The sequence below is a fragment of the Megalobrama amblycephala genome, linkage group LG8 (genome assembly GCF_018812025.1).
Source record: "Megalobrama amblycephala isolate DHTTF-2021 linkage group LG8, ASM1881202v1, whole genome shotgun sequence".
NCBI lineage: Eukaryota > Metazoa > Chordata > Actinopteri > Cypriniformes > Xenocyprididae > Megalobrama > Megalobrama amblycephala.
The window spans coordinates 4,053,748-4,065,151 of record NC_063051.1 but is presented as its reverse complement, the minus strand read 5'-3'; the positions used below and the strand labels follow the sequence as shown (position 1 = coordinate 4,065,151).

At 35.8% G+C, this 11,404-nt stretch overlaps 1 protein-coding gene across 2 annotated transcripts; it reads left to right on the top strand.

The window, feature by feature from the left end:
* Positions 1 to 34: 34 nt before the first annotated feature.
* Positions 35 to 11,195, top strand: si:ch73-361p23.3 (tumor necrosis factor receptor superfamily member 9). Of its 2 annotated transcripts, XM_048198807.1 has the most exons (10): positions 3,971 to 4,212; positions 4,317 to 4,402; positions 6,752 to 6,816; positions 8,094 to 8,216; positions 8,326 to 8,433; positions 8,625 to 8,753; positions 8,837 to 8,909; positions 9,493 to 9,713; positions 9,801 to 9,908; positions 10,005 to 11,195. In XM_048198807.1, the coding sequence occupies exons 3-10, from the start codon at positions 6,792 to 6,794 to the stop codon at positions 10,064 to 10,066; spliced, it is 849 nt and encodes a 282-aa protein (XP_048054764.1). In that variant the 5' UTR covers positions 3,971 to 4,212; positions 4,317 to 4,402; positions 6,752 to 6,791; the 3' UTR covers positions 10,067 to 11,195. The 2 variants fall into 2 exon arrangements, with proteins under 2 accessions (XP_048054765.1, XP_048054764.1); XM_048198808.1 differs by lacking the exons at positions 3,971 to 4,212; positions 4,317 to 4,402; positions 6,752 to 6,816 and adding an exon at positions 35 to 71.
* Positions 11,196 to 11,404: the final 209 nt, after the last annotated feature.

The following is an 11,404-nucleotide window of genomic DNA, read 5'->3' as shown; positions in this document are numbered from 1 at the left end:
GTACGCTGTATGAGTAAATCTGTGATTCTGCATAGAAATTAGTGGATACATGGGTGTTTCTTCAACTTCAGGTACTTTTATGTTCAATCAAGTAGCTCTTTTTTTCTGAAATCAAACAAATGTTATTTTTCCATTTTATTATGATATTAAAAGTTTTACTATTCCTTCATATTTTCTTTTGCTACAAGTATGTTTTATGTTGTTTGTTAGTTGTTTTACCCTTTTCCAAGACCCACTTTCTATCTAGACTCCATTAAAACAATATGAATTATGTTTAAAACCATGATGATAAACTATTTCAAATTACATTGTGAAAATTGTTTTCTTAATATATATTTTTTAAATATATATAACTGGCCCATATTTGTAAAGTCATTCGAACCACACAGTAAAACACATAAAATATATGGAACACAATGCTTAATTTGAGATGTAGTGGGAATGTACGTGACAGAAAAAAATTCTCCTGGGATGCATTTATATATATATATGGGATATTGATTGAGGACAAATTAATTTAAATTAAAAATTTTATTTGAAATTAAAGCATGTGTTAAAGAGTGTGATAAAGAGATAGTTCACCCAAAAATGAAAATTCTGTCATTTACTCACCCTCAAGTTGTTCCAAACCTGTATGAATTTCTTTCTTCTGCTGAACACAAAATAGATATTTTAAAGAATGTCAAAATCTTGACCCTTGACTTCCATTGTGTGTATATATATATATATATATATATATATTTTTTTTTTTTGGGAAGTCAGTGGGGTCTATTAACTGTTTGATTACACATATTCTTCAAAATATCTTCTCTTGTGTTCAACAGAAAAAAGAAATTAAGAGATTTGGAACAACATGAGGGTGAGTAAGTGATGACAGAATTTAAATTTTTTGATGAACTATCACTTTAAGTATGTTTCAAGAGAGATTGTATAGCCTGCAGGACCAAAAGTGCCCATAGTTTAAGAAACACCCAGAAACACTTCTGAAGAGTGGAAAGTTTTGATTTGCAGCTCATGCACCATGAAATGAAACTTCACTATGGTAATAACCTTTTAGTATTGTTTACATATTTTGGAGTTGAGAACGCTGTGTGAAACCTGTGGTGAACGTGATTTCACCAAGTATGACATGTTCCTGGATCAACATCTTTGTTGATCCTGGAACAACATTCCAATCAATCAATCAATCAGATATGAGGGGCAAATTTACAGTTTATGTCAAGTTTAGGCTTGCAACCAGGGTTAGGTGCTTCTACATCAGTGTTATTCACATATCTTTCCCCTCTGATTTTAGGGATAAGTTATGGGTAGGATTAGGTTTAGGGGTAGGAATAGGGTTAAGACTAAATTTTCGGACAGGAATGTTGTTCCAGGATCAACAAAATATGTTGATCCAGGAACATGTCTTACTTGGCAAAATCACAGTGACTGAAACGTGTTATAGCAGGTGTGGCTGGCTGTGTATCAGGCTTTAGTGAGGCTTAAAATATGAGTTCTAAGTAAATTTCTTTTGTTAACAAATAGACATTCAATTTGCAGACTGACTTCCCCAAGTTTGAAATAGGATAGTTGGGTGACCAATAGCAAATAATAATAATAATAATAATAATAATAATAACCCAGCGATGCATTTGTGTGAGAAAAATATTTTTATTTTTAAAGTAAAATAGCTTCCGCCAGACTGCCTTCCATATACAATTTACGAAAAAAGCGTATCTGACGTCGCATCAGTTACACTTTTTTCATAAGTTGAATACAGAAGATGTAGGACGTAGCGTAAGTGTTTTGAACTGCGAGAGGCTTTACACTTTCTTCATAAGTTGAATACAGAAGGCAGTCTGGTCAAGCTAGATATTTTGTAAAATATGCATATTTTTCTTACACATATGCATCACTTTGCTTCACTTTGCTTTACTAACCCCCTGGAGCCGTGTGGAGTACGTTTATGATGGATTGATTGCACTTTCTTGAGCTTCATACTCATTGATCCCGTTCACTGCCATTATAAAGCTTGTCATATTTATTAATATAACTCCAATTGTGTTCATCAGAAAGAAGAAATTCACTCCTGTACAGTAAACTTTAGAGCTGTGTTGCCATTCTAGATTGCAGAAGAATAGGATGCAGGAGAAGAAATTTCAACACTCTTTCTTTGGTAATAAAAAAAGGAAGTATTTTTAGTAATACTGAATTTGTTTTTGTGCAAGATGAGTTAATGTCTGCTCACATTTAGTCTAGATTTGTAGAGTAACCACCATGTTTAAGATTTCAGTAGTTGATGAAAGCTAATTTCACTTGAAAAGGAAGCTGTGGCTGCGCTTCCATTTAGTGTCTCACAAACACTTTTAGGCAATGGCGGATAGCTGTAACAGTTGTATGGCAAGCCATTCACTGAAAGTGGGATGAAATAGGGCACTGTTACAGAGCCACTTGCCATTGAGCCATTGAGCCATTGAGCCACGCCGATGAAATGCCAACGCGGTGAGAGTTCTGTAACAGCGCGCTGTTTCATCCCACTTTCAGTGTGAATGGCAACTCATTACGACTAACCGCCATTGCCTAAATTAGTTTGTGAGTGAGACGCGGCAAAATTAAAAGGAAGTGCGGCCACAGCTTCCTTTTCAAGTGAATGAATTTCATTAAGGATGATCAGTGTTTTCACTTGTCATTTAAAATGAAGACTACTCTAGTTACAGGCTATTTTTAGACAAATAATACTTAAAGGTCCCGTTCTTCGTGATCCCATGTTTCAAACTTTAGTCAGTGTGTAATGTTGTTGTTAGAGTATAAATAAAATCTGTAAAATTTTAAAGCTCAAAGTTCAATGCCAAGCGAGATATTTTATTTAACAGAAGTCGCCTACATCGAACGGCCAGTTTGGACTACATCCCTCTACTTCCTTCTTTAATGACGTCACTAAAACTGTTTTTTGACTAACCTCCGCCCACAGGAATACACAAGAGTTGCGTTTGTAGAGTGTGTTTGTCGCCATGTCGTCGAAACACTGTTATTTTCATCCCGCAGTCCAATCACCGGGTCTGATTCCAGCTCAGGTTGATAGGGTAAAATTAAAGACATGTTTACAATAACACTGAGCGCATGCATCTCCACGTTATGGTAAGAGGCGTGACCTTTCCGGGCAAGGTTCGCTAAGCTGCTGTCGAATCACAACACAGGAACCGCTGGCACAATCAGAACTCGTTACGTATTTCTGAAGGAGGGACTTCATAGAACAAGGAAGTCATCAGCCCGTTTTTATGACAGTGGAAACAGCGGTATACAGATAAGTAAATTATGTGAAAAATACTGTGTTTTTTTACACGCGAAAAATGAACACATGTTATATTGCACACTATAAACACAATCAAAGCTTCAAAAAAACACGAAAAACGGGACCTTTAAAGTCCCCCTGTAGTCAATTATTTTATCCCTTAAAACTCATCTTTTATCACCAAATTGACATATTTAAACCTTTTTTCATGTGAAAAAAATTTCTTCATGCCTTAAAATAGCGTGAATGTAAATCTCATTTAATATACACGGATCTATAAATATGCAAATTAGCCCCGCCTCCACTCAAGCAGCTCAGAGTTTTCGGTTAAGTCTGACGTCACGCGGCAGCGCTTCTGGGTCCTAACGGTCCTAACGCTGTATCTCATACTACAAGAAAACAACAAATGGTGCTAATATACATACACGATGTGGTGTAATACTACGAAAAATATATAATTATAACCTTTATCTCCATACCAAAATTCCAGATGGCCAGACAATGATTCATCTTTTATAAATCGTTAAAATATTAATATCTGTGACGTTGTAAGCACAGAGACTGTTGTGTAGACTGTAAGTATTTAAAATGTTTAACTTTTAAAATGATTGATGTTTAAAATGAATAAATAGCGCTCATAAACAGCCGTCGATGGCATTCTCAAGTGAAACGAGTCGAGGCTTGGACCCGGAAACGGCGTTCCTTACGTCACGACTTAACAAGCGGGTTGCTGTAGTGTCTAGGGTTTGTTGTGGATATTTAAGAAAAAAGCTAGCCTCGATTCGAAGGCTATATTCAGTTTAGCAGCTATGTAACTGAACTGCTCACATATTTTGTGACGCTTAAATTGTGTTCTAAATTATGAAGTGGTAAAACGGTCTGAATCCACTTCCATTCGTTTGGACTGCTCTCTCACGGAATCACCTGAAGCGATTTCTCAAGTAAGTTACACAGTATCGAGAGAACAACCAGCGCTGTTTTTCAGCCGTTTTCCTTTGTGAACATGCGCTAAATGGATGTCTAACAATTTCGTTGCTTTTTGTAGTTTTCAGATTTAAAAACGTTTAAAACGTCGAGAGACAGAGCTACACTCGTTCTGCGGTACCGTTGCTCTCAGTGATGGTCTGAAAGGTGCGTAATAGTTAGGCTATATATCATATGCTTATTTAACTTTATAGTGTTAAATAAAAAACCCTTTGTGTATCTCTGTCCATGCAATAAATGCACATCCTTGAATGAACGTGGATTTCTAGCGTATTTACTTGAACTTCTCAGGTAATGTTTGACCCATTCCAGAGGTACGGAAGCCCCAAACGGCCATGGATTATTATTATTATCTTATTTTCTCGTGATCACGACTTAATTTTCTCGTGATCTCGACATAAAAGTTCTTTTTACAATGATTGATTCTGAAACACTGCACCCGGATTCTACTGTTGCTATAGTAACGAACACAACTGCTGTGAAAGTGTGCGGTCACACTGCACTTTTCGTTCCATTGACTTCCATTCAAACCCATGCGAATGCGTCAGACCGGAAACGCAAGCTCGTGCGAAAAATTTCGCATTTCGCTCTGTCTATGATTTCGCTCAGTGCCCAAGGAAGTCGACCGGAAGTTGAAGTCGGCCGCGTGCCGCCATCTTGTAGCAGAACTTCACTTGCGTTAGCATCCCATTGACTCCCATTCATTTTGGCGTCACTTTGACAGCGAATAACTTTTACATCTGAGGCGTTTAAAGACTCCATTTGTCCATTATTTATTTCTAAAGATACACGACAATGTATAAAGGGCTCCATTACCTTCTATGTTACATTATGGCCCCATAGAAACAGTTTTTGTAAAAATAGGCTAACGATTGCGTCATAACCACTCGACTCTCTGTCGCACAGCAGAGAAATTACCGTAGGCAGGCAATAGTATGCATTAACTTAATATGGCATACTGGCGTTACATTTTAAAATACTATACAAAATAATTAATCAGAATACTTACTCCTGCTCACTCACGCCAAAGAACTCCCCGCTCAAGCTCGCCGTCTCTGCAAGATTAACGATGGCAGTTTGCACGCACAGCTACTAGAAGATTTACATCTGTCAGACAGGTTGCTGACGTCATCAAGCTTAGTTTGAGTCTGCGCGTCAGAAACGGAAGTGCTAAAAATCGCTAAAATGGGCTTCACTTGTCTCAATTGAGTTCCAATGGGGTCGCTGTGTCCATTTCTTTTACTGTCTATGATTTCGCTGCGTTCCAAAGTTCAAGTTTGGTGAACTCTGACCTTCGAATTCGCATCACGTGAAGACGTGCGACCAGTAGAAGATCGATTCTCACGGCATGACCTCTTGGCTGAATTAAAAGAATTATATATTTGCAGTAAAGTCAAGTAGGTTCTATATTTTTACATTTTAAATGTATTACTTTAAGTTATGTGTTGAATTCACGTTTATAAAAAAGACGCTGTAAACCGTGACGTCATATCACGACCGTTACAGCATCCGAAAAAATTTCGCACGTTCAAAGACTAGTGTGACCGCGGCTTCAGATAGACGGGTAAATCATGCGCTCTTATATCTTGAGGATATTTCAGCAAAATGTTTACTTACCTTTATAATAAAGTTTACAATAAATAACTACATGTAGGCTAATCAGTCACTGTTCAATAAATGTACGCTAAACATTTTATTTGTGTAATTAAAGGATTAGTTCACTTTCAAATAAAATGTTCCTGATAATTTACTCACCCCCATGTCATCCAAGATGTTCATGTCATTCTTTGTTCAGATGAAAAGAAATAAAGGTTTTTGATGAAAACATTCCACGATTATTCTCCTTATAGTGGACTTCAATGGCCTCCAAATGGTTGAAGATCAAAATTACAGTTTCAATGCAGCTTCAAAAAGGGTTTAAACGATACCAGACGAGGAATAAGGGTCTTATCTAGCGAAACAATCGGTCATTTTCAAAAAAAAAAAAAAAAGTATATGCTTTATATAAACAAATGATCGCCTTCTAAGTGCCTCCGCCAAAACCGCACTTTCGTATTCGCCAAAAAACGTACGCTGTATTTCCTACTATACGCTGTATTTCCCTATTCTACTTACGGAAAAAAATGCGGCTCCAGTTTTGTTTTTTCCGTAAGTAGAATAGGGAAGGTGTAGGACATACAGCGTAAACTTTTTGGAGAATACGGAAATGACGTTTTGCCGCTACCCCAACACTGACTGAGAGTAAGTACTCCAAACAATGTGTCATTCCCCACCATTACTTTTATTTCATTTTCAGTTTTTATCTTCTGAGTAAGCTGTATAATAAAGAGCCTGTTAGCACAGTCATTTTGTTTTTTTAAATGCTCAGTTAACTGAAGGGAAAACACCCAGTTTAATCGAAATTGATCTACATTTTAGTTTTTTTTCTCCTTTCTACATTGTCTGTCATAACTCTTTACATATTTATAAGGACTTCTTAATTCCTCTTTCACATAGAGGATCACAGACTTCTCTGTTTGACGACCGGAAGAAGCTTATGATAAAATCTACACTATGTCATGGTAAATGGATGCTCTGCACCCTTTTCTGCAAAATGAAAGATGCAGTTCATTGATGTTTTCTTTCTCTTTACTTTCCAGTGTTTTTGATGTTGGTGTTGCCTTGCCAACTCCACTGCTTGCAAAAATATTATACTTTTTTGTTTGTTCTAAATCATCCCAATTTATCCATTGTTTCTTAACTGATGATTAAAAAACAGCACAGAACATACTTATTCTCCACACATGTGTAGCATACCCCATTTTTCCTGTAAACTGCAGACCAGTAAACCAAGGAACCTCAACTACTCTGTGCTAAATGTGTCAGACGTACCTGTTTTCAGTACTTCTAAGAGTAGTTTTTTCCTATGCAAAACATCTGAGTCATTAGAATACATAGAGAGAGCACCTTCACTGAGTGTGTCATTTAATTTGATTGCCTCATCAAGATCAATAAATAAATGTATACCAGACCTGATGTTTTCAAGAATCAAATGAAAACTATGGGATGCTAACATTTAAAAGAAAGAAAAAAAAGATAAAGAGACAACAGATCTCGAAAATGTAGAAATTGCGTTTTGAAAACTGAATTAATGCCATTAGATAAGTCTCAGTTATTTTACTGAATTTGGCATGTTAGAAATATTAAATGGATGTCCAAAGAGATAATAATTCAAATTGACAAATTGTAATCTTCTTTCATGTTTCTCTCTGTCTATTCTGTCGTGAGAACATTTTATTAGGGCAGCGCACATGACCGAGATAAGCAACCTAAAGAGATTTCATTTCCTGTTCTTTTTGAGAGAAAAATCCAGAAAAAAATCCAGTTGAGAAAAATCCAGTTGAGAAAAATCCAGTTAAGAAAAATCCAGTTGAGAATGTAGAATATTCCAAGAGAGTGAGAGAAAAAAAAAACTTTTTAAGCAGTTGTATGTGATAGGCTATATTTTAGAAATTGATAATCAAAAGGATGGCAAAACTGCAATATAAGCAATAGCAAATCTTCACAATCTGCTTTTAGTTTTTAGCTTTAATTTTGAGCATTTTTATGTGTCAGGTTTTATTTTGTAAACATTTGACATGCACCAATCAGATTCAGAGCGATCAAATTTAACGGATGAAGTTAATGGCAAATTTTTAAATATATATTTTCATATCAAGATATACAAAAAAACACATACTGTACAAATTGCATAATCCTACATGTTTTTTTCCACAGTGGGTGAGGGGGGGTAAATGTCACGATGTCTGTTGTCTCGAGGTTTCAGTCTTATTTCCTCTTGTTTGAGGGTTACACGCAGTTTCAACACTATACTACTACAGTGTTACTGCTGTCATGTTCTTCTACGTGAAAGTCCTCTCAACTCTCTTGTGTTTGCTGTTATTTCACCAAAATGCAAGTGCTACGAAAGTTTGTCGAGCAGGTATGTATAAATATGGTTAAATACCTGGATTTGGGATCCACTGTTGTGTCTAAAGGGATATTTGTTGCATGAAACATCTCATAAATGATTTTTGTTTAATGAATTGTAGGTCAGAAGCTCGATTACTATACAAAAACTTGTGTGGATTGTCCAGAAAAACAGTACAACCCAAGTGGAAAAGGTCTTCATTGTGAAAACTGCAGTGAATGTAGAAAAGGTAAGTGCCACAGTCTACTTTTTCAGGCAGCTAGATTCAGTAGCTGAGAACGTTACTGTATAAAGTTTGTAATGCGATAAGATACTGTGGCGGTTAACTAACACTATGTGTGTAATGGACATCAAAGTCAGAGAAAAAGCCATTCTACTCCAATATTTAGATTTTTAACATGTATTATTTTTCCACCTCAGGTAGTAGGGTACTCAATAAATGCACACCTACAAGGGACACTCGCTGCAAATGTTTGAACGGTTTTACACCCATCGATCAGCAGAGTGAGATTTGCGTATGTAAAAAAGGTTCTGGACTGGATAGAACAGGTAAACATTAAATCATACATTACTGAATCACATCAACTGACTAAAGTGAATATTATGAAACTTGGACTATGTCTCTCTTCTAGGACAGACTTGCAGTAAATGTATCAATGGATACTTCTCAGACAAAGATGACTCAACTTGTCAAAACTGGAGAGAGTAAGTTTTTATGAACATTCAAATGTTTATGTCAAAAGATATATATACCCAGGGGGAGACAACCGAGAACTATGTTCTCAAGCTCAGAGATGCGAAGGGGACCCAAGTCTATGGTATGAGGGGGAGCTAACACATAAAAATTCCCCAGTAAAAAGTTGAATGAATTTCATTGATGACCCCAAAGCATATTTAATCATCTCAGCAGCTTTATTTAAATGTATAATCAGCGCCCTCTTGTGCATATTTGATGATTCAGCTGTAAAACTTCAAAGGGAAAGCTCACCCCAAAATTTAAATTTTGTCATCATTTACACAATCTCACGTCATTCCAAATGCCTGTATGACTTTCTTTCTTTCTTTGGAACATAAAAGAACATATTTTGAAGAATGTTTATTTTTGTAACTTCCATTGTATGGAATATGGAAATATCGTCTTTGTGTTTTAAAGAAGAAAGGACGTCGTACAGGTTTGTAATGACATCAGCATGAGTAAATGATGACAGAATTTTAACCTTTGACTGAATAATTCTTTTATTATTGTTTTTTTTTCTGCCACAATTGCATACATTTTTTTCATCTGTAGATGTAAAAGTGGGATTAAGATCGCAGGCACCAGCACTTCTGATGCCGTCTGCAAAAATGGATCAGAAATAGTGAATGAAGGTTCTACAATACATATTACCACACTGAAGACAGCTACCATCAGTTCTGCTGGCCCTTCAAGAACTATGACCTCCTCTTCCACAGCCCATTCTAATACTACGGCCTCCTCTTCCAACAAAGACGGCAACTTCGACAGCTTTTGTACTCTTTCTTCATTGCTTCCAGATATATAAATCAATTACAATTTTGTTTCTTTCTTGCTAAGCATGAATTAATATTTCATTCTAGGGCTGGTCATGCTATGCGTTGGTATTCTTCTTCTGTCTGGACTCCTGTACCACAAGTGTAAAATCACCCACTGCATTCATAACCACAAGAAAGTGGATTCTCGAAAAGGTGGAGTACCCTTAGTTGATAATTTGACCATGTGTCTGTGTGTTTGTGTGTGTGTGGCTACTCTCTATTCATCCTTCTTACATTTATTCTCTTTAGAGAGCATATGCAGAAAGCCTGTTGAAGAATCTGGAGAAAAGTGCCTGTCCTTACTTGTCTAACGCAGTTTTCAATGGCCTTAGTGTTTGTTTTTGTGGAATTTTTTTTAGTAGTAGTTGTTATGTAACTAGTTAAATTGCTCTTAACTTAAGGTAGTACTTTATTTTACAGTGTCCCTTTTACACATCTTACATGTTCTTACTATAGTAATAACAGCAAATTATGCATAATTACAAGCATCTAACTTTAAACCAAGCCCTAACCGTAATTACATAGCAAGTACATGTTGTTAATTAGTATTACTCAGTATAATTACACTTTAACAAGGACACCTTAAAATGAAGTGTACATAATAACACCACTTAAAAAAAAAAAAAAAAAAAAATATATCAGTGCTTAGTTGCAATTTTCTTACATTTTAGAAAAAAATATTGTTTCTATTTTTAATGGCTTCGGTAGATGTTGTGAGAATGATGTAGTCAATCAGAAAGCTAGCTTAATTTAGGGGTTGTTTAGGACTTATTTCGGGCAACTGGTTTGAAATGGGACAAAATTAAATACAGATGTATTTGAGGTCCGAAACAAAATTGAGATTCACCCACGTGAAAGTGTTCAAAGTCACTTTTGATCACATTGCACATGTGCAGTGTAGATGCTCATCCATTTGAATTCAGATGGCTAATTTTATGTAAGCCATGAATTGATTTCAATTCATTACTTAGAGTTCTTCTTTGAAATCTGCTTATTGGTTAAATTTCACAGCGCCTAAACTTGCACTGCAGTCGATGTAGGTAGATCACTGAATGCAGTAAGATTATAGTCATTTCCACGTCGACACAGTTGTTTACCACAGACATGTCCTGTATAGTGACTCATGCATTCCTGAGAGAAATATGACGAATTAGCTGAGTTTCCCATATTTAAGTGGGCTAAGGACAACTTCTGAGAATCTTTCCTTTATTTATTCAATGGTTTGTTTGTCTGTAGCCTTATTATAAAGGTTTAATGTTGTTTCTGTGAAATGGAAATAAATGGGCTGCATAAACACCTGACATTTATGTAGACAGTTATATTTTTATTGTATTGTATTGTATTGCATTTCTTGCTTCATACTGTGAGTTGCTGTCATTCAGTGCAATGTGTCCCATTATATGATGTCTAATGTACAATTTAAATAAAGGACTAACTCTAGAAGATTGTTAATATTCTCCAGTATAAATATCAGAAAAAAAACATGATTATTTTTACATTTCCTGTTGTTCACATATAAAAAAAAAATTGCCTTCAGGGTCATCCCTCTGGTCTCAAAACTCTTCTCAAAGTTGATAATTGATTGATTCCATAGAAACTAGGACTAGCATTTAGAACAGATCATGCTTTTTCATTCTCATGATTTTTGT

Bases quoted from the DNA above. Each gene is read 5' to 3' on its own strand.
- si:ch73-361p23.3 (XM_048198807.1), top strand. From the start codon at position 6,792: ATGATAAAATCTACACTATGTCATG. The intron at 6,817-8,093 runs GTAAATGGATGC...GGTTACACGCAG, and splicing joins AAAATCTACACTATGTCATG to TTTCAACACTATACTACTAC. The intron at 9,714-9,800 runs GTACTCTTTCTT...ATTTCATTCTAG, and splicing joins CGGCAACTTCGACAGCTTTT to GGCTGGTCATGCTATGCGTT.